This window comes from Lissotriton vulgaris, chromosome 4_1 (genome assembly GCF_964263255.1).
Source record: "Lissotriton vulgaris chromosome 4_1, aLisVul1.2, whole genome shotgun sequence".
Taxonomy (NCBI): domain Eukaryota; kingdom Metazoa; phylum Chordata; class Amphibia; order Caudata; family Salamandridae; genus Lissotriton; species Lissotriton vulgaris.
The window spans coordinates 1661406843-1661427876 of record NC_141691.1 but is presented as its reverse complement, the minus strand read 5'-3'; the positions used below and the strand labels follow the sequence as shown (position 1 = coordinate 1661427876).

The window sequence follows — 21034 nt, the reverse complement described above, 5'->3', positions numbered from 1 at the left end:
TGCTGGGGTTCTCCGTCAATGTGCCGAAGTCGCACCTGAGCCCGTCTCGGAAGCTCACTTTCATCAGAGAGGTTCTGGATTCGACTCTGTTTCGGGTTTATCCTTCTGAGCAGCGAGTCTGGGATATTCAGGCTATGGTTCCAATCTTTCAGCCTCTGTCCCGGGTTTTGGTCGGGATGACCCTCTGGCTGCTGGGCCTGATAGCCTTCTGCATCCTGCTGGTGACGCATGCCCAATGGCATATGCGGGCTCTACAGTTCCAGTGGGCACATCATCAGGGCAACCTGTCCTATCACATCCAGATCTTGGCAGGCGCTGCACAAGAGTTGCAGTGGGGGCTCACGAACCGCGATTGGGTCAGTGGCAGATCCATCTCCCTTCTCCAACCGGAGTACACAGTTGTGTCGGATGCATCCCTCTTGGGATGGGGAGGCCACATGGGAGAGGCGGAGATCAGAGGCCTCTGGTCTCTGGCGGATTCCCAGCTCCATAGCAACCTTCTGGAGCTGCGGGCGATCCGACTTGCACTGAAGGCATTCCTTCCCTCTGTACGGGGAAGTGTGTTGCAGGTGTTCATGGACAACACCACTGCCATGTGGTATTGCAACAAGCAGGGCAGGGTGGGGTCCTGGACCATTTGTCAGGAATCTCTGTGCCTCTGGACATGGCCTACACGTCAAGGCATTACCTTGGTTTTTCAACACCTGCAGGTTCTCTGAACGCCAGGGCGGACAAACTCAGCCGCTGGTGCTTGATGGATCACAAATGGCGTCTGAGCTCGGACGTGGTGCAGGGTCTCTTTCTGCAGTGGGGGGAGCCTTGGTTAGATCTATTCACCACCGAAGAGAACGCGCAATGTCATCAGTTTTGCGCATTGGAATTTCCAAGGCGGCACTCGCTCGGAGACGCTTTTTGTCGTGAGTGGAGCTGCGGACTGTTGTACGCCTTTTTGCCTATACCACTTCTGCCCAGTGTGCTGAAGAAGATCAGGCGTGACCGGGCCCAAGTGATTCTTGTGGCTCCGGACTGGGCTCGAAGAGTTTGGTATCCCGAGCTACTTAGTATGAGCATCGATCCTCCGATCTGTCTGCCTCTTCAGGAGGATCTTCTGTCGCAGCAGTAGGGGACGGTCCTTCACCCAAAACTGTCCAGCCTCCATCTCAATGCGTGGAGATTGGGTGGCGACTGTTGACACCTTTCGATATTTCTCCCGAAGTCTGTGATGTCATTCTGGTGCCAGGCGTCCCTCCACCAAAACTGTATACTACTGTTGATGGAACAGATTTGTGGCAAGGTGCACAGCTAAGACTGTGGATCTCCTTTCTGCCCCTCTTTCTGAGGTCCTTCTGTTCCTTTTATCTTTGGCCCAGCAGGGCTCTGCTCTGGGCACTATCAAAGGTTATCTTTCGGCCATCCCTGCCTTTCTACGGCTTCCAGATCAGCCTTCTCTTTTTAAGTACCCGGTTGTTACTCATTTCCTAAAAGGCATTACGCATACGTTTCCACCGGTGCCCTTCGTAATGCCTTAGTGGGACTTGAATCTTGTCTTGACTCCTTCATAACTGTCCCTTACGTCTTCTTACTCTCAAGATGTCTTTCCAGGTGGCTATCACGCTGTCGGAATAGTGAGTGAGCTCCAGGCTCTTTCTTCCAAACCTCCTTTCCTTTCTGTCCATCCGGACAAGGTAGTTATGAGGACCCGTCCTTCTTTCCTACCAAAGGTTGTCACGCCCTTCCACATCAGGAAGACCATCACTTTGCCCACCTTTTTCCCGCCTCCACATCCTTCAAGGGAAGAGGAGAGGCTCCACCGTCTGTACCCGAAACGTGCGCTCGCATTCTATCTGCAGCGTACACAGCAGTTGCGAGTGGATGGTCAGCTTTTTGTTGGCTACGTGGGCGCCAAAAAAGGTCGGGCCGTGCACAAACTGACCATCTCCCGGTGGGTCGTTCTGTGCAACAAAGCGTGTTACTCCTTGGCCAAGAAGGAGCCTTCTGTGGGGCTGTGTGCCCATTCGACCAGGGCAACTGCTGCCACTACTGCCTTGGGCACGGTGTCCCCTTGCAGGATATTTGTCAGGAAGTTACGTGGGCCTCGCTGCACACGTTTACCAAGCACTACTGCCTTGACAGTCCGGTCCGGAGAGATGGCTTCTTTGGACGTTCTGTGCTCCATGGCTTTCTGGTGTAATCCTGTTCGTAGACCCTCCACCGGGTTGGTATTGCTGGGGTATCTATTCTAAGGTAAGGAACCTATCACTAACGTGTCTCTTTCAGATGAACAAGTTACTTACCTGTATAACGATATATCTGTAAGAGACATTAGTTAGTGATAGATTCCTTACCGCCCCGCCCATCCCCCCGTTCTGCGAACTGATTACAAGGGTTAAGGTTATCCCCTTTTAGGGCCCTAGTTTTATGCACCAATTGTCAGTATCCTGCATGACTCTACGTTTGGGCGCGAAATAGTTGTGTACAGAACTGACGTCAGCACGCATAGGTTGCGCCTAAGTACTCTCTGTGATGTCATCTCGACGCTAAGACGCCTGTGATGGACACGGAGCCGCAGGACGCCACCTACTGGCGTGCAGAGGTACTTCTAAGCAGAAAAACTTTCCGGATCCAGTCTGAAGCATGGGAAGATTTTCTAACGTAAGGAATCTATCACTGACTATTGTCACTTATAGATCTATTGTTACACAAGTAAGTAACTTGTGCAACAGGTCGAAACTGTGGGGTATCATGACCGACATGGGGTTGATCTTTACATTGTTAACTTGCTTAGAGATGTGCACAATGATTTCACTGCCAGTGTAAGGTATGGCCCAGGCAGAGAAATCACACCCGCTTTCAACCTGGCAAGGGGCGTAGGCCTGGGCTGTGTCCTGGCTCCTTTTCTATCTACATAAATAGATTGGAGGGTAAACTGGTAACCCTCGGGGCATGCTGCCCTCTTGTAGGCGCTCAGAGTATCCCCATATTAATCTATGCAGACGATACTGTCCTAATTGCCAGGACTGTGAATGGCTTGCAACGTCTCCTGGACAGCTTTTGTGAGTTTATGGCCAGTTTAGATCCTATGGTCAATCAAAATAAGACCCACATAATGATCTTTGGGGGAAGGAAGAAGGTTAATGTTTCCTTTGTAGTAAACCGCAAGAAAGTTGGTTCTGTTCCTACTTTTTCCTACCTTGGTATCCACCTGGATACACGTCTCTCATGGGGACACCGGACAACCAGTAGAGCTGTTGCCTTCTCAAAATTAATGGAGGACGTCCTTAATTTTGCCCGCAAACTTGGTCAGAAACCAATAAAGGAAATGTCAACAGTTTATAAAGCCAAATGCTGTGCTATTGCCTCATATGGGACAGGGCTGTGGGCATTGATGATCAGGGGGCTCTTTGAGAATGGTTTTATCGAGATATTGTTTGCTGTCCCCCAAAGGAGTAGTTCCTTTGTTTGCCACACTGAGACATGGATTGGCTATATTAGCGACTTCACAAAATTCAATCCCTTCTGTGGCTTAAAATTTGGACTAAAAGCCGGACATCCTTTTTTAGGACTGTGCTTGCAGACTGCTTAAAACTCGACCACTGTTTGAGTATACCTTGGTTAAAGTACATACAAAATATGTGTGTAGTATAGGACGGGATGACTTGTTTTCCTCTCCTAGCAATGCATTAACCAGCTCTATTATGACCCTTAAGAATGTGTTTTAGAGGGAAACCTACAGAATAGAATGCGGAGTGCTGTAAATAAACCAACAGTCCAGACCTATATGGGGATTTGTCCGACTGTTAGTCCTGCGCCAAACTTACTGTGTGTGGGAAACATGCATCATAATTGTTTACTGACAACACTCCGATTATGCACGGTGATCTTTCTTGCTGCTTTTCGGTCACAAGGCACATATTTTTTACATCTTTCTTTATGCCCTTGTGACGACCAATCACCACAAACTACCTTACATTTTATGTTTTTTGCTAATTTTATCCGATGCAGATGAAACTCTGTCTGTTGCCCATCCTCAGGGCGGCCAATGCTTGTTACTGTGGAACTGCCTTTATCTACCTGCAAACCATACTCACTACTCACTACTAAGATTTGCTTCTCTGCTGTCACATATATTGAACCGGCCATCAAGCAGAGGGCTACTGTTTTTGTGATATTTTAGGAATGTTTAGTTGGATATTTAATGCATTTATGTATACCGATTGCTGTGCCTTTTATTGTTGTATTGACTGTCTTTTAAATATCTCATCTTTTGCTCAGATTACAAGAGGAACATAGCAGACCCCTAATTATCCTTCTCTTAAGGACTTTTTCCGAGGTTTTTGTCCCTTTGGCTTTTGTCCGAGCTCTGTGGTAGTTTCCTTGACAACTGATGTTGCACGTCTGTCTAACATATTGTCATGAACTGAGACTGGTATTCTAATCCTTAGGATTTGTCAACCCTGTGCTTTTCGTGATGTCCATATTGCCTTTTTTTGCCCTAATCCGACTAGTCATGCTGAGGTTTCAAGGAGGTTTCAAGGACTGGCCAAATTCGAAGAAATATGAAAACACTGGGGATGGGGAGAGTTGCCATTTTAAAGTTTAATCTGAACTCAGTGTTGCATTTTGTGCCAGAAAACCTGCACCTCTATTCACTACTCAACAGCTTGACTGGCTCTATATGACACTAACCTTGACCCTTGCAAAGTATTCGTTTGAGCAAAATATATAAAACAGAACTCCAACAATGGAAAATATTAAGGGGGGTTTACAAAATCATTTTACCAGACTCCTACCTTAGGGTAGCATCAAACATCTGTGCTCTTCTCTAACTAATTATGGCTAAAGGATAGAGCGTACTCATGACTTCTACTGCTCTCTACTGAGAATCAAACATTGTATGATTCCTTACTGAATATTATGATTAGACAGTGTGTAAAGTATTATATTGTAGTGTAATGGGAAGCAAATTACAAAAGATCTTTGAAATATTCTGTTTCCCAATTCAGTGGTGCACTACATTACACATTTGAAATTCTAAAATGTTGATTTGTTCCTGTTAGCGTTTCACCCTGTGTCCTACATGCAATTCTCATTACAGTAGTGGCCATACGTCCACAGAGCTGATCTGCTCTGTACAGCAACATTTGCATGTTGTGGCTGTATACCATATATTTACATTTGAGTAATTATTTTCTCTCTTTTAAGCTGTAGAAATTGGTTTATTAAATCTTGTAATTGGCTTTAGTTGGGGAAGTAAATAATTCCAAGGTCGCAGAGAGAGCTCAGAAGGAGTTGATCTACTCTAGTTGGAGAGTGTGACTGAAACTGGACCAGTTCATTGTTTTAGGACAAATTAGAACACAGGCAAAGAAGAGTAGTTGTTTTTGTGATGAATAATGGAAGACGTTTATCTTTAATTCATTTGAACTCCAGGGCCCTGCCCATGTAGCAGCTGACCTGGACTTATTTGCCCTTCACATCCGCTATCGCTTTAGGTATTGGCTGCTTGCTTTAACGGTCTTGAATTACAAATCCACATCTCTTATGTGATACCGCTGACCTTTACCTTCTGTGGGCAAAATTAAAGAGCTATGATCACCATCTGATCTGTTGTCACTCACACGCCTACTTTGTTTAAAAACTGGGCCCAAGTAGAGCTTTCAGTTAATGAAGGGTTAAAATGTGAAATCCCAACTAGAAATTGTTTAAAAGAAGATTGGTTGCTGTCCCCTACATTGGTTTGCCACTTTTAACTGACCTGCAGATTAATTGGCTAAGTCACATTCATTTTCACGTAAAATGAGAAATTGTCATCAGTTCTCCTCTGATGTCTTAAGACCAAGTCCTTATTGACCAAACTCCAATAAGACCATGAAGAAAGCTCGACTCTCTAAAGGCCTATTGTGATACTAATAAGTTGCGAATGTTTACAGACAAAACTAAAATAATGTTGTTTGGTCTGCAAAATAATGTATACTCTTGGTGGCTAACAGGTTCTAAATCAGAAACTGCAACTAAATATCAATATTTGAAGCTTTCTTTTATCTCAACTTTATCTTGCGACTTTCAATAGAGGAACATGAAATTGAAAGTGTTTGCTGTTTTGAAAGCCTATAAATTGTTTCATATACTGTGTATTTTCATCTCGGCTTGGTCGAGGATATGATTTTTTTTAAATGCCCTTACCCTTCTACACTTGGCAACTGTGCAAAAAGTTAGGGACCGAGCTCCGAATGTGCTTATTGACAAAATGCAGAGGGTTGTAATATTAATGTATTTATTGGTTTGCAAGTGTGAAAGAATTTGAAAGACTAAAGCTTTCCATAATGTTCATGTTAGGTGTTCTTAAAGACTCTAGAAGGTTTAATGATACAATGTGTAAAAAATTCTTGTATGAATGACTTGGAATGCATATGGAGATGAGTCACCTCATGGAAAAATGGATTAAAAAAAAATCTCCATATTTGGAGAGTCTGAATTTTGACAGTCTAATTAAATGAGAAATTCTCTCTAGTGTTAGTTCAAGAATACTTGGGCTCTCCGAATACTGTAAAATGTGTGTCTCTTCCGAAATCCATCTAGAAGAAAAGCCCTTCTTCAATTAAGAGTGAGTGTTATTTATCGTGCCAGTTGTGTGAGTTAATATTGCATATTAAGATTTATGGGGTTATGTATTTGTATTTTACTTCTTTTAAATTTTATCGGACTGTGCTTTGTTTTTAATTATTGTTCTACCATTGTTATAATCTTTGTGTTTTGGATACAATTTCCTAATCTGCTCAGAGATTATGGAACATTTGGGTGAAATTAAATACAATGAAGAACGTGCCATAAGAAAATGTATTTGTACAGTTAAAACGATTTTGTAATGCTGAATGTTTTTATAGAAAGAAAGATTTTATATTTTTTATGTCCTAGTACAGCTTAAACATAAAAGGCTGATATCTCACCTTTGAAAGGAAGTGATTATCTCAAAGTAGAGAGCACTGAAACCCACCTATCCGAGTGATGTCTTCGGTTGCAATGATATAACAGTCAAGTGCCACTGTCCATTGTAGAGAAGGCATTCTAGAGGATTTGCAAGTCAAACAGATTTTCTTTTCTTTTAATGTCACTGTAATTCATCAGATGCTGAGTCTTTGGGCCTAACTGTGCCTCACAGGGTAGTTGGGAATCCTTTAGCAAATGTCTACCAATCAATCATTGAGTCCTTGGAAAAGCATAATGTCTCTTAGTTTACTGCTGCAGTGTTCACTTTACCAGTTTTAACTGTGAAAACACAGTAATTGCTGTTATCTATGGCTGTGGAAACTCAGAATTAACCAAGAATTTTTTAATGCACTATCATATTGTTTGTGATTGCAATGAGATAGAAAAATCTACTTTTGAAAGATTCTATGGCCGGAAAAGCAACGGAAAATAAATAACTACTTCATGGGAAATCTAGGGCAGTCTGGCTAGTGCGCGTTCAAATGATTCTCACCTTTGGGTTTTCGCCTTGATAAGGATGCAAGGGAAATGAAACCTGTGAAAAACTATCATTGATGATAAAATTACATAATCAATACAAATATGCCCCAAGCATAGATTTTCTAGAATTCAGTTGAATTTATTAATTTCTTTCAGAAATATATTCAGTCATTTCACGTGGAGAACATGGGATTTAAACTTATCATACACTATTCAGAATAAAAATCCAAAACCACAAAAGGCATAAATAGAAAACCACTGGTTATGTACAGTATAGAAATGGGAAATAGAATCTTACATGGCCAGGTGTACATATACTTAACATCGAAGTGGTTAATAACTTCCGTCATAGCCTCACATGAACGATCGAATTGAGTGCTTTAAAAGAAATGCGTGGGAAGTAATACTAGCTGCATAGGATGGTAATCTAGTCAGGGTGTGAACGTGGAGAATTAAGAGGGTGAGTTCAGGATAGCAGTGGTAACTCCCAAACTGGAGACTTGCCCCTCCTAACTCTTCTAGACTTTTCAGGACAGTTAACCAGATCCGATCTCTAGTCCTATGGCTTAGCGTTCTCACAGTTTTTTTAATGTTATGTTATATGTTCTTGAGGATCATAAGTAGTGTACTTGGGACTTGCGTTTAGGGGTAGAAGCAAGGCCTGGATCTATAGAACACCGTAGCACAAGTGCTCAACATTACTACTCAAAACAAAAACAGACAGACACATTCCCGATAGAGATGTATTAAAGCTCCACATAGCAGTATTAAAAAAGTGCATTAATTTACAATGTTTCACAAAATCCACAGTGTGATATGGTGTCAGAAATCATTTGGTGAAGGGCCCACTAGGCAGGCAGGGGAACTAGGCCCCAACTGTTGGGGTCGAGGTTTTTTGCCTCCAAGGTATGGCCTACTGTGGTTCTGTAAAGTTGGCCAATTACTTCCCTTTCAGCATTTAACTGTCAACGTAGCAAGGGCAAGCAGCTCCAGATTTCTCAGTGAAGTAGTGTGGGAGGGAAGGGGTTGTGAAAGAGGTTAGAACTCAACAGCCAAAACCAACAGACACACATATATATATATATATATATATATATTTTATTTTTTTTCTATGGAAGGAAAAGTAACACAAATGAGCATTCCTGGCTGTGATTTCCAGCAGAGACCCCTGCTGATACTATCCTAGCTGTGGCGATTGCTATGGAAACAACCACTGGTATAATGCAAGTGGATATTAATTAGGCGTATGTGCCAATTAATATTATTGGTTTCACTTTTACCCTCACTTGTTAGATATGCAACTCATTTCAAGAGTTCAAACCCCAAAAAGTCTCAAATCCTTGTCCCGGAGTCCTCTGCCCACTTTTAGGCCCTCTTTTAGGCCCTCTTTCAGTTTGCAAGCTGAGCTCTGTTTGAACTCCTCGCTGGTGTTGCAGCTCCCCTAGAATTGGTGACCTCAGTGGCAGCTTTCCTTCGGAACAGGAACCCCTGGACCAGATAAGCATTGTCTTCGCCACTGGCGGGACTCACAGCTGAGTGCATGCGGGTACCCAGGCAAGGCAGTTGCAGTTTCTGTGGCCGATCGGGCTTTGTTTCAGTGGCTTCTCTGGTGTTGGCAGTGGTAACATCAGCTCATGGTTCCACTACGGCTGTGAGCTAACACAATGAAACTTCTACTTCTAAGGTCTTATTGTATTTCACATCAGGGATCACATACAGGGACATGGAGGCCCCCCTCATGGCACTCCTACCTTCGCTCTCTAGGGCATTCCACTTTCTCTGGGTGTTCTCACACCAAGAGTATGCTGGTTTCGCATCCTGGCTAGACATTTCCCATCAGCTTGCGCTCATCTTGTTTACCTGATCGTACAGCGGTGTCCTGAATAGTTTCAAACATTGAGCAGTCATAAATTTTCACTCACCGTGTGTGGTCCATGGTGTTTTCAAGTTTGACCTATCATATAGCACCTGGCAAGACACCTTTAAATTGATGTGTTGGACAAGGGTGTCATTGGAACCAAAATTCTTCATGCCTCATGTTAAGCCATGCAACTTTAGGATAACTTGTGGCATAAAACAAAGATAAGCGTGGGGTAAAAGTACAGCTCGGAGAGAGGAAAGGAGTGTGTTTGGACACAAAAGATGTGCATGGAGTGTAGGTGTCTAGGTAAGGGTGATAAGCCTCTTTTAATGAAAAAGGGCTGTCTAAGGTCCTGCACGATGGGTTGAAAGTAAAATGCGCTGAAGCTCGACATTGGGCAATGATGGCACATGGAAAGGCTTGATAATGTGTAGAGATCATTTTCACAGAATGTGACTGATTTTGGGGGACCAAGATGATGATGCTCTTCATTATGACAACTAGTGTGACAGCCTCAAATTCTACCAGGCCTCCTCAATGTGATGCTTGAATATTTCCTCAAGTTGCAGCTGCTTTGGAAGCATGATGGTATTATCTTCATTTTGTGCTTAGCGTAGCTTAACAGTAGTTTGTGTTTATATTTTTACAGTTCCGTGTTCCTGTTGATTTTATTATTTCTTATGCGGTTTGCTAGTGTATCATTTTGTAATTTCTATTGGGAAGGGTCGTGTTCCATGATGTCTAAGCATCATGGAACAGCAGTTAATAATTGTTGTCAGCCTTTTGGTCTGCCAGGTGACACCCAGGCAATTGAGAGAGTGGGTTTACCTACTGCAGTGCCCCATAATAAACTTTTCAGGTCTCGCCTGAGCCAGCTCATGCGCTGCTCTGGCGAGACATTTTGTAAGTGGGCTTTAAAAAGTCCGACCACATGCTTTTGCTTGTGGCCTAAAGCATGCGGTTACGCGCACAGGCACCATCTGGCTTTCCTCAAGCACAGGCGCCATCTGGCTTTCCCCTCTTGTGCGCAAGCAGCAGCGTGGCCGGGTGCCAGCTGCATACCTCTCATTCCTTTTGCGGCCACATGACCGCGCTTGTTTTCCTAACATGCACTCCCATTAATGCCTCTTTGATCAGAAAGAATACGTTGCATGTCTGAAGAGGCGCAGGGCATTCGAGAGAAGTGAGGTTGCCAGAGCGCTCGGATAGTGTTGCCAGTCAGGCATGCTGCATGCGGTTGAAAATGAAATATTTCGCATTCATCAACATGCTTTGCCCGTATCTGAGCTCTGTATCTAAGGCAAAATTTCTTTATATAAACAATGACACACGCTGAGTTAATCTCCCTAGAAAACGTTGTTAAAAAATAGCTTCAATAAAACACGCATTGTTACTTTCTGATTTGTCATTTCCTGGTTTAACTACATTTTTGCAGTCTTGTGAAGTCTCAAAAAACGAGTCGACAGAAAAAATAGTTTTAAAATGCATGTACCACGTGATTATTGGTGGCGATAGACTGTTTTCGAATAGTACTGTTATTGTATGTACACGGAGCTTCCTAGTACCCACGAAGATACACAGCCGGCTTTGTAACTTACCTTCCTTGCTAACATGCAGTTATTCCTTTTTGTTAAAATAACACTAAATTGTACTGTTGGACGTTTTTAGCCGCCTCCGTGTCACGTGGACACTTCCTCCTCTCGCACCAAGACTATATATCTGCAGGGGCAGCTCAGATGACACCACTGGCCTTCTGCTGGGGGGGCAATTTGGTGAAAAAGTTCTAACTCTGATATGTTTCCTGGGCAACTGTTGCACACTGTTTGTGGTGTTTGACTATCAATTTGTGCGCAGGGTGCACACTCCAAGTACAGAAGCTCACCCAGCCTCAAGGCATGCGTCGTGTCCTGCTATCAGTCGGACTTTAGTTACCCACAGCTTCCGGCCGGACCCTCCTCACCAGTGTTTCACTGTGCACAGCCCACACCTGACCGCCGCTGCGCTGTGCTTCTGTTTAGGGCCCTGATCTGTTGACTGGCTCCGATGCACCCTCCTTCTTTTGTAAATAAACCACCCTGCTCTCAGGGACATTGTTAGCTCTAAACCATAACTGATGTCAATGTACAGGACAGAATGCTGGTTGTTTTTCTTGTTGTACAACTTTGCATGGATGTTAATACTAAACGAAGACTTGGGTTCAGGAAATGCTCGATATTTTGAGTTTACATACCTCTTAAGACATGATGAAATGAACCGACAGTTTGCAATGAGACGCAACACTAAAAGGTGCAAATTATGGTGGAAATCAGGCACGCAATGCCCATAGGACTTAAAGGGCTTCAGCAGCCCCTATTCTCCCCCCTCCCCCGTCATGTGTGGCAGTCCGGGCTGAGACGCTTTCCGGGCGCACACACACACAGCCGCACCTGAGTACTTCAGAGATCTTAATAGACCATTTGCATGTTAATGAGGCTTTGTTGTTCTTTCACCGCTTCCAGAGCCCCTGCTCCTCTACTCTGCCAATTACTGGAAGAATTAGCCCCCTCCCCCGATTTTTTTTCTTAGCTACACCCCGCCCCGAAATTTGACTCTAGTTGCGCTTCTGGTGGCAATCAACTTTCCATTGCCCAAGTTTTTTAGTGTACCATTCGTTGACCGTCTTGCAGCTCCACATCCGCCTTGTGTCGTGAGGTGACAGTTCCCTCGGAATACATGCAAAGTGGGCATATCTGAAGCGGAACACCTCAAACACCGCTAGGTTTCGACAAAATTAAAGCCAGATCAGCTAAAGAAGGAGGCCATGGCTTTGCCCCACATTATTACTACAGGTGAAACCAGAGGCAGGCAAAGTGACAAGCAATAAATTGCCTGATACTCCTTCCTGCACGTAAAATGTGGGATTTAAGAGGAGGCACACATCCTACTGAGTTCCCCCTGTGTTGTTGTGTTCACATAGAAATTTGACTACTAGACGATGTAGATTAAGTACAAATATTACACTATACAACGCTGGTAGGCCTTTCCGCCATAGGGTAAGGCGGAGTGCCACACAAATCAGACATTTCTTAATGCAAACACCACAAGTGACTTTTCATTCACTCATTCCTAGCTAGTCCACACAAACACATAAAGATTAGGCAATCCCTTCATTTGAACCCTTTTTCCTCATTAGGGTTCTGAGTACACAGTATTACTATTTAACCATGTCCCCCCTCCCCCTTCCCCCCCTCCCCCCTCTTCCCCCACAATACTGAGATGATGCAGACTTGGCGAATTCATGGTTTAAAATAAGAAAACATGTATGATGCCATATTTTACTCAAAGATTAGCCATCATGCTCCAAATCATGTTTAAATAATCTATTATCTGATCTTGGCCGCAAATGCAACAAGCATTTGCAATGCAATAGGTTGCGCCTTTGGGACCTTATAAGTATTCAGCCATGCAACAGTTGATATTGTTGCCAAGGATATTGTGCTGGATAACTAAACACTCAAAGGCGAGACCTATTGGCCATGCCAATGCTTGTTCTTAAATGCTCAGCTGCCTGCTGTCCTTTTTTCAGGTTGCCTGAATTACAATGGTCTGAAGATTTGTGTAGACCTTGAGATTAAACTAGATTTAAAATATTTTGTGATTTACTTTGATATCAAAGGTAGTGCAAATAGGGAATAGTTCACTTGTATCCTTCTATTTTTAATTAATAAGTGGTACTGTTGCCTAATACCTACTGCATCTTTCTTTGAGCTGTAAACCACATTTGTGATAAAATGTAAATCACTGAAAAAGAGTGCGAACAAGAAGTTATAAAGTTTCCATCATAGACATGTAACTTACAATTCAGGTACCTATCTTTATTGTTTCTGCAGGGAATTAACTATTGGACCAGTAATGGCACGCAAGCTCTCCGGACAGGAAAGTGATTGCAGTGGAGAGGTTGAGTCCTCAGTCATTGAGGCAGATCAGGGGGCGCAAGGTGAAGAAAACTGGTAATCTAGATTTAATACCACCATTTGCATTATGTTATTTTCAACCTGTGTAAGAAAAATCAGTTGTGCAAATTCATGTCAAAATTCTCTGAAATTGACTTTGGTTGTCTCTTTGATCAGCTTGCAAAAGTGAAATTCATGTTGTTTTATAAGGTCTTTAAAATATTTGCTAAGTGCCTTTGTTTGCTTTTAACTGTTTTAAACTATAACAATAACCATTGGTGTAGGTAAATAGGAAATATAATACATTCCCTGAACTGATCAGCCACATTACCTATTTCCTAATTCCATTTGGTATATACAAAAGAATCCATGAGTACGTTGAAATATAAAGTTTATTTACCTTCGATGCCTGTGAGAATGGTGTGCCAAGATACAATAGTAAAATGTCTCACTAGGAAAGCAAAATAAAAACAATATGATCAAGATTGCAACCAACGTGATGGAACACCTAATGTGCATATGTTTTGTTCTTAAAACACTTAAGCTCTCCTTATTATGCATCACTCACAGTCAGGTGTATCCACTCAAGCTTAACACAGGAAAAAACAGAAAATACATCTACAGCAGGTTAAAATACATCTCCTAGAAGCACATTTCAACTTGTACTTGACTAGTCCCACAAACGGAGGGGGCATGGCTTGGCAGTCGGACACATGGATGCAGCAAAGTTAGCTTGTGGGGTCCCCTATGAACTAATCTGTCCTGCTGCGATCGAGGCAGAATACCCGACATGCAAAGCCAGGTTTGGGGCTCCTGACTGCTGAGACCGCCCTTAATCGAACGAGGGGGTGAAAACCTGCTTCGAGAGCAGACAGGAACTGTCTCAAGGCACAAGTGTAGACAATACAACATAATGGGTAGGATTTAAAGCTGCCTGACAAGACAGGGAAGGGGAGTTAGTTGGGAGTGACATAACAGCAGACTCCTAAGGCCTTCTGAGGCGACAGTGAACTGCTTTATGGAGTGCACTTGATACCCGGGAGAAATTGGACAAGATACTTGCAGCTGTCACTGAAACAAGAGACGCGCTCGTTAAGAAAATAGATGCAGTAGTGATCGATTTGGCCTCCAGCAGCGAAGAAAGCTGACAGATAGGGTGAAGGAAACGTAAAGATGGCTGGCACGCATATCCTCTAAAACTGCAGAGTTGCTCAGTCATAACAGAGCTCACAGTCATGCTGCAAAAATGTACGGGTAGTTGGCCTGCTAGAGGGTGCAGAGGGTGCATATGCAGTAGCCTCTATTGAAAATTGGTTGACGGGTGAGGTGGCACCACTAGGACTGTCCGATTTCTTTGGGGTAGAGCAAGCTTACAGGGTGCCTGTCCTAATCCCCCTACTCCCCTTTACCACTGCTACACCCCCCTCCCCGGGATGATATATGGTGAATGAAGCAAAAGTTATGCTCCTTACGGATAATACCCTTGCTGTACAGAACCAAAGATCCTAATTTCTAAGAGCTTAAAAAACACCTTGGAGATGTTGTGCACTACTCTTTGTGACAAATACTTCTTCCTGCAGATTCTTCACCTGTATAACAAACCCAGACATCAGACTGGATCTTAAAACTTCAAAGTTCCACATTGCCGGTAGTGGGTGCTGGCTCCGGATCAAAGCCGGAAGTGGCGTCCGATGACCTCAATGAAGCCATATAGCCCCTGGGGCAACAATGTAGTTTGCCTTTTGTGTTTGTCCCTAAGCTCACACTCTTTGAGGAGTTTTTCCTCACAAAACTTAAAACTCTAAACTTCAGGTAATATGTCTCCTCCCAAAAAGTCAGGATTTAAACCCTATAGGGATTGCGCGAAACAGATGTCCATCACGGACTCCCACGTTGTTTATCTGTGGTGCCTGGGTTCAGACCACGACTCGTGGGCCTGTGCTTTGTTAAAGCATGTACCTGAAGGCCATTACAGTGCGGGAAGCGAAGCTTTTCATAACTGACCAAGGAGGACCGTCCGAGTCAAAGTGTGCCAGGCACCGTTTGAAGTCTCCATCCTCTTCCTCTAGGAGTGAGAAGAGTAAATACCTCTGAAGCACTTCTTTCTCTTTTTGTAAGTCCCATTGTCGCTTTCCCACCCCAACAGGACCATTTTCTTCTGATCTGGAGTTAGTCAACAGTGATCCCGTGAACCCCATGCCTCCATTCTGAGCTGCCCTGCACCGGTGGTTACTCTGGACCCGGCCCCAGGTTGGGCCCTATCTCCATCTGCACCAGGATCGGTGCCATCCAGATTCCCAGCACTGATACATGCTTACCCAGAGTTCCCAATGTCTGGTTCAAACCTAGCAGTGTTTCTGCACACCATGTACTCTTATATTTTCTAATACTTCATTCCCTACCGATGTCCCTCTGAGCTCTTCAACGCCATGCTGACAACCAATGTTCATGCCTATGGCCCGAGGCTTACCGGCATTGCACCACTGGCTCTATTGCCGGCCTGCTTCATATTTCTTTAACTTGGTCCTGTGTTACACGATGCCATTAATTGCACCATTCCCACCAGCTCTTCCTCCACCTTTGATTTCGGAAATGGTGCCACCAGCACCAATGCCTGACTCTGTTCTCGAAATAAGATCTCGGAGAGAGTCCCAGTGCTTCGTTGCAGACGAAAAATACATGACAGGCTACATTAAATCTTTGACACTGACTCAAGCACCATGAAATGGGCTTGGATCAGGAGACACAAAGAGAATTTCAAGGCCTTTCGTCTGCAAGTGGCCTGGATACATCTCCTGAACTGGCTAAGGCCTTCCCCGCTGGACCACCAATGCCTGGTGACATCTCTTCATATGATCATTGTGAAGCAGAGGTGCTTGATCTCAAACTCTTAACTGCAGAAACTAAGACTAAGGCCCTCGGAGAGGTGCTCCTGTCATCAACCACTTCAATGGAGTCCATACTCTCCTTTAATGAGGCCCTCCTAGAGCCAGTCGTGGAAGTGTCGTGGAAACCTTCTGCAGCGTTCAACAGGCTATTTGCCCATCGGTATCGCCTTACTCCAGGTGATCCACTGTTCCACTCTTCTCATCCTTCACCTCAAAGCCTTGTGGTACAGGCTTCCTGCTCTGGACAATCTAGAGGGACCTTCTCATCCACCCCAGAAGACAGCGCATTGAAGCACCTAGAGGCATTGGGAACGAAGTCCTTCTCTGCAGGCTGCATGGCGCTAAAATCCATTATTGTTCGCGTTCTTCTAGGAAGATTCACCTATGACCTGTGGGACATGGCATAAATGGTGGTTCGTCCCCTGGGCACTGGTTTGTATCTCTCCTATGAGGTATTATCAAATTCAATTAAATCATTTCGGACACTGGTCTTCAGTAGTCTCCTGGTTTGTTTTTGTTTTTATTTATGTTTCTCATCCAAGGGAAATTATACTTCATCTCCCATAATGCATCAATCATACACCATTTTGTATGCAACTTTTAAATATACCTAGGCTGTGGGGTTTTAGGTTTAAACCTATTTTAACTGATAAAACCACACTGAAAGAAAAATAGCCCTCACCGGTGAAAACATATAAACACTGAAAAAACACCTGCACACCCACAAACTAATTCAAAGAAAGGAAAAAGAAAGTGAAAGAGTCATTTTGTTCTTACTGAAGGAGTCAATAAAATGTAACTTTGTTTTACAAGCTAGCAGTAAGAAAGACTGGCTAACATTATTCTGCTTGAGTTTTGTTCTTTAATGATGCCACAAAAATATTGTTTTTTTTTTCCTTTTACTTTTTTCAGTTTTATGGCCTTTGGTCTAAAGATGCAGGGTTTAGTTTCACGTTTTAGGTTTAGTTTAATTAATATATAAACTGTAGAGAATCAGGACATATCAAACTCACATTTGATATTTTGGCTGCATTTGATTCTTTCACTGATAGGTAAAATGGCTAGTTTCATAAAAATCTTTCCTAATATGTGTCATCACATTTGCCCACAGAGAATTGGTAAAAACCCTTAATATATCAGACCATAGTTTCTAGTGGGTCAGTATTGATAGTAGGGTAATTGCCAACACCTCAGGCTTTAAACATTAAAAGCAAGGTATAGTGACAAGTATATTTATCACTAAGCATCTGGGATAGTGGTGAAAACGTGACACCAGACTTCAGGAAAATATGGAACGCAGTGTCACTTGTTATGCTCTGCAAAAAAGGTTTGGAGTGATATTGTTTGTATTTGTAGTGATTCAGCTATGTAAATAAAAAATGTGTGTGATGACTTGTCAAAATTGATCCCCGAGCTGAAGTGATTCCCTGTAGGAGATCCTTGCCACTTCTTAGATGGTATGCTGAAAGCATCTTTGCAATCTTCAGAGTTAATGAGGGATGCTATTGACTTTTCAGTCCATTCTGGTGCACTGTTTTCTTATGACCAGGAACTAAAATGCAAATATTTATAATTTTGTGCTTTATGTGGCATCAAAGAAAGAGTCATCGCAAATGTGCCCCTTAGCTGACGGTTCTCAGCCCAAGTGGCTATGGATGCTGAGAGGGCCTTTTCTCAGAAGTTTACACAGGAAGGAAAGAGCAAGCGCACATGACCAAAGACTCATTGAAGAAGTATTGTATGGTGTGCTACAATAAGATTAATTTGCAAAAATCTCTTTGGACCTCTAATACACTATACCTACACTGTCTATATACCATGCTCTATCAGTGTAGAAAGCAGGCAATGACAAAAGCAAAATGTTCCATAAACACCGGAAAAACACTTTTTCTGTTGTTTTTAGTGGCGTGAAAATGTGTAACCACTGATAACAACTGTTTTTTAAGATATTGAAAACACTGAAAAAAACCCACCAGAATTTACCAAAAATAGAAACTGAAAACTGGACAGCCTAAATATACCAATGCATTTCGGCCTAATTGGCCTTCATCTGGGAAATATCTAAAATGAATGGAAAGAGTGCTTCTCAGTATACAAAGTCCATAGGGTCACTGTAGAAGATGCACGCGTGCTCGGTACAAGGAAAAATGTGACGAACGAAGGCATTAGATTACATGGGTGACGGGTGTGTGACTTTTATTAAAAGTTCAATATAATCCCAGTGCGTATTGATGTGCAGAATAGTTTGATGGACCTACTCTTTGATGGAGCTTGTTTATTCTGTGTTAGAGCACTTCAAGATCAGTAAGGCCACCACTTGTTTCCGGTCTTGCATGCACCTTGCAGCTGTGTTTCTGTGGCTTCTCCAGGGGCTTTATCTTTTGCAATAGGCAACAATATCGGCCGCAAGTTCAGCAGCCACATCCACTCCTTCATTTCGCCAACCTCTTTCTTCTCCCATGGACCGTCAGGAAAGCACACTTAGGTTACTTTTATAAATCCTTCAGGAGTCTGTGAGAGGGAGAGTGTCTTCTGTTTCTCTTGGATTAGAAGGCCATCACTTGGGAGTGATGGGTCCTTCAGATTGTGGAAAGCGGTTACACTCTCCCTTTCCTCAAGGCTCCTCTCGCTATACTCCCAATTCCTTTTTCCCCTCCTCTCACTCTCTGATCACCTGGCCATACTTCAACAGTAGGTGGCCGAATTTCTGAAGGGAGTGGTTGCATTAGTGCTAGTACAGGAAAAGGGCAAGGGGTGTAACGCATGTTACCTCCTGATACCCTAGAAATACAGGGATCTGCGTCTGATCCTGGACCTCTTAGACCGGAACATCTTCATCAAAAATGACAACTTCAACATGCTAACCCTAGCTCAAGTTCTACTGCTGTTGGAGCTTTGAGACTCGATGATGTCACGCTTTGAAGGATGCATGCTTCTGCATCACTATCCTTCGGATGCATCAGACGTACTTGTGGTTCTACACACTCCCAATTTGCGGAACTACCCTTTGGTTTGACTTTGGCGTCTTGAGGCTTCACAAAGGTGATGGCAGTGGAAGCCGCACATCTCAGGCGGTCGGGCATCCCTATCTTCCCCAACCTGGACGACTGGCATATTAAAGCAAGTTTGGCAGAAGTGGTGTCAGTACCCATGCTGTTTCACCTGTAGCCCTGCCAATGACTCCAGATAATAAGGCTGGTGCTGGACACTACCCTTCTCTGTGCCTTCCCGCCACCTCAAAGGATTACCGACATTCAGGAAATTGTCCATTATTTCAGCACAGCACAAAGTTCCAGCTCTAAAGTTCCTCAGATTCCTAGGTGTGATGGCTTCCTGCAGTCTCCCAGTGATGTATGCACATTGGCACATGAGGGCCCTGCAGTGCTGCCTCCACAGACAGTGGCTACAAAATGTGGGAGGCCTGTCAGGCTTGATCATGATCTCCCCCTCCGTGCTGCTTCGAAAGTGGCTTGTTGGGGAACAAGATGAACCTGGCATGCAGAATGGCCTTCACCCCTTCTTTCCCTCAGCCCCACCCGTGTCTGTGGTAGTGACGAATGCCTCCACCCTAGGTTGAGGAGCTCATCTGACGATCAGAGGCCTCTGACCTTTGGAGAAATATCAGCTTGTTGGAACAATGGGCGATTCGGCTGGCACTCAAGGCCTTCGTCCCCCTCCATCCAAGGTCGATCTGTCCAGATCTTGACATACATTATGGCTGTGTTGTGGTATATCAACAAACAAAGGTCTCCCCTCCTTTGCCTGGAAGTGTTGAGACTGTGGTCTTGGGCACACCATCAAAAGATCAGGCTCACCGCCAATCAGCTAGCAGGTTTCTTTATTCAGATCTGACAGCCTGAGCCGACACTATCTTACAGATCACGAGTGGCCTCTTCTACCAGAGATAGTCATGGACATCTTCACCTAATGGGAGCACTCATTAGGTGAACTTCACCGCCTCTGTGAAAAATGCTTGGTGCCGACGGTTCTGAGCCCTCCATTATCTGTTATGGGAAGCCTTGGGGGATGTGCTTCAGCTGAGGTGAAACTCACAGCTGCATTTACACGTTACCCCCAAGACCGGGCCCAAAGTCATTCTCATTCCCCAGATCGTCCAAGAAGGGTGTGTTAGACGGATTCCCAGTGCTTCTTCATATGTTCCCCACTAGGACTCTCACTCAGGCCATACCTTCTTTCCCAGTCTTGGTTACTGGGTGGGGGGATGACACAATCTCTGAGGCCTCCACCCACATGCTTGGAGATTAAGAGGGGACATCGGAGTTCCTTTCAGCTGCCACTGAAGGTGGTAGACTTAATCTTGTCAGTGCATTGCCCCTTCACCAAATCTGTTTACTCTGGCATTTAGAGCAATTTTGTGCGTGGTGGGCGGACAATAGTGTGGACTTAGGAGTCCACAGGGATTGTGTGATAGGCACTGTCAATTGGAATTTAGTTGTGTTGCCTGCATTCCTTCGTCTGCTGCAATTCTCCATAGTTATGCATTTTCTAAAGCGGTTGTCAAATATGTATCCTCCAACCACATTTGTTGTTCACCATTTGGCCCTTAATTTACATAGAACTTTTCTTATGATTTCTCTTTTTGAAACCCTGCATAGTTGTCCCTTAAGAATGTCAACTGGTAGGTACCACTATGGACAGATGGGTGAGCGAGTTGCAAGCTCCCAGTTCTCATCTCCAATTTACCTCTTTTTATCCTGATAAGTTGGTATTTCAAACCAAGGCTGCTTTCCTGCCAAAGGTGGTGACTCTATTCCATCTGAATTATACAAAAAACTGAGTGATGGAATGCTTGGATTATTCTCAGTTACTGGTAATAATTCCGGCTTCATTGCAATCAACCGTCCTCCCTGAACCGTAACGAAGAC

General features: G+C 43.8%; 1 protein-coding gene across 4 annotated transcripts in view; it reads left to right on the top strand.

The window, feature by feature from the left end:
• SNX16 (sorting nexin 16) overlaps window positions 1-21034 on the top strand; it is a 232094-nt gene that overhangs the window by 192765 nt on the left and 18295 nt on the right. For 2 of the 4 annotated variants that reach the window (XM_086965940.1, XM_086965939.1), the window contains exon 7: window positions 13198-13317. In XM_086965940.1, the coding sequence (XP_086822066.1) occupies window positions 13198-13317 (120 nt within the window). The remainder of the gene's footprint in view (window positions 1-13197; window positions 13318-21034) is intronic. The other 2 variants (XM_086965941.1, XM_086965942.1) reach the window with 1 other exon arrangement.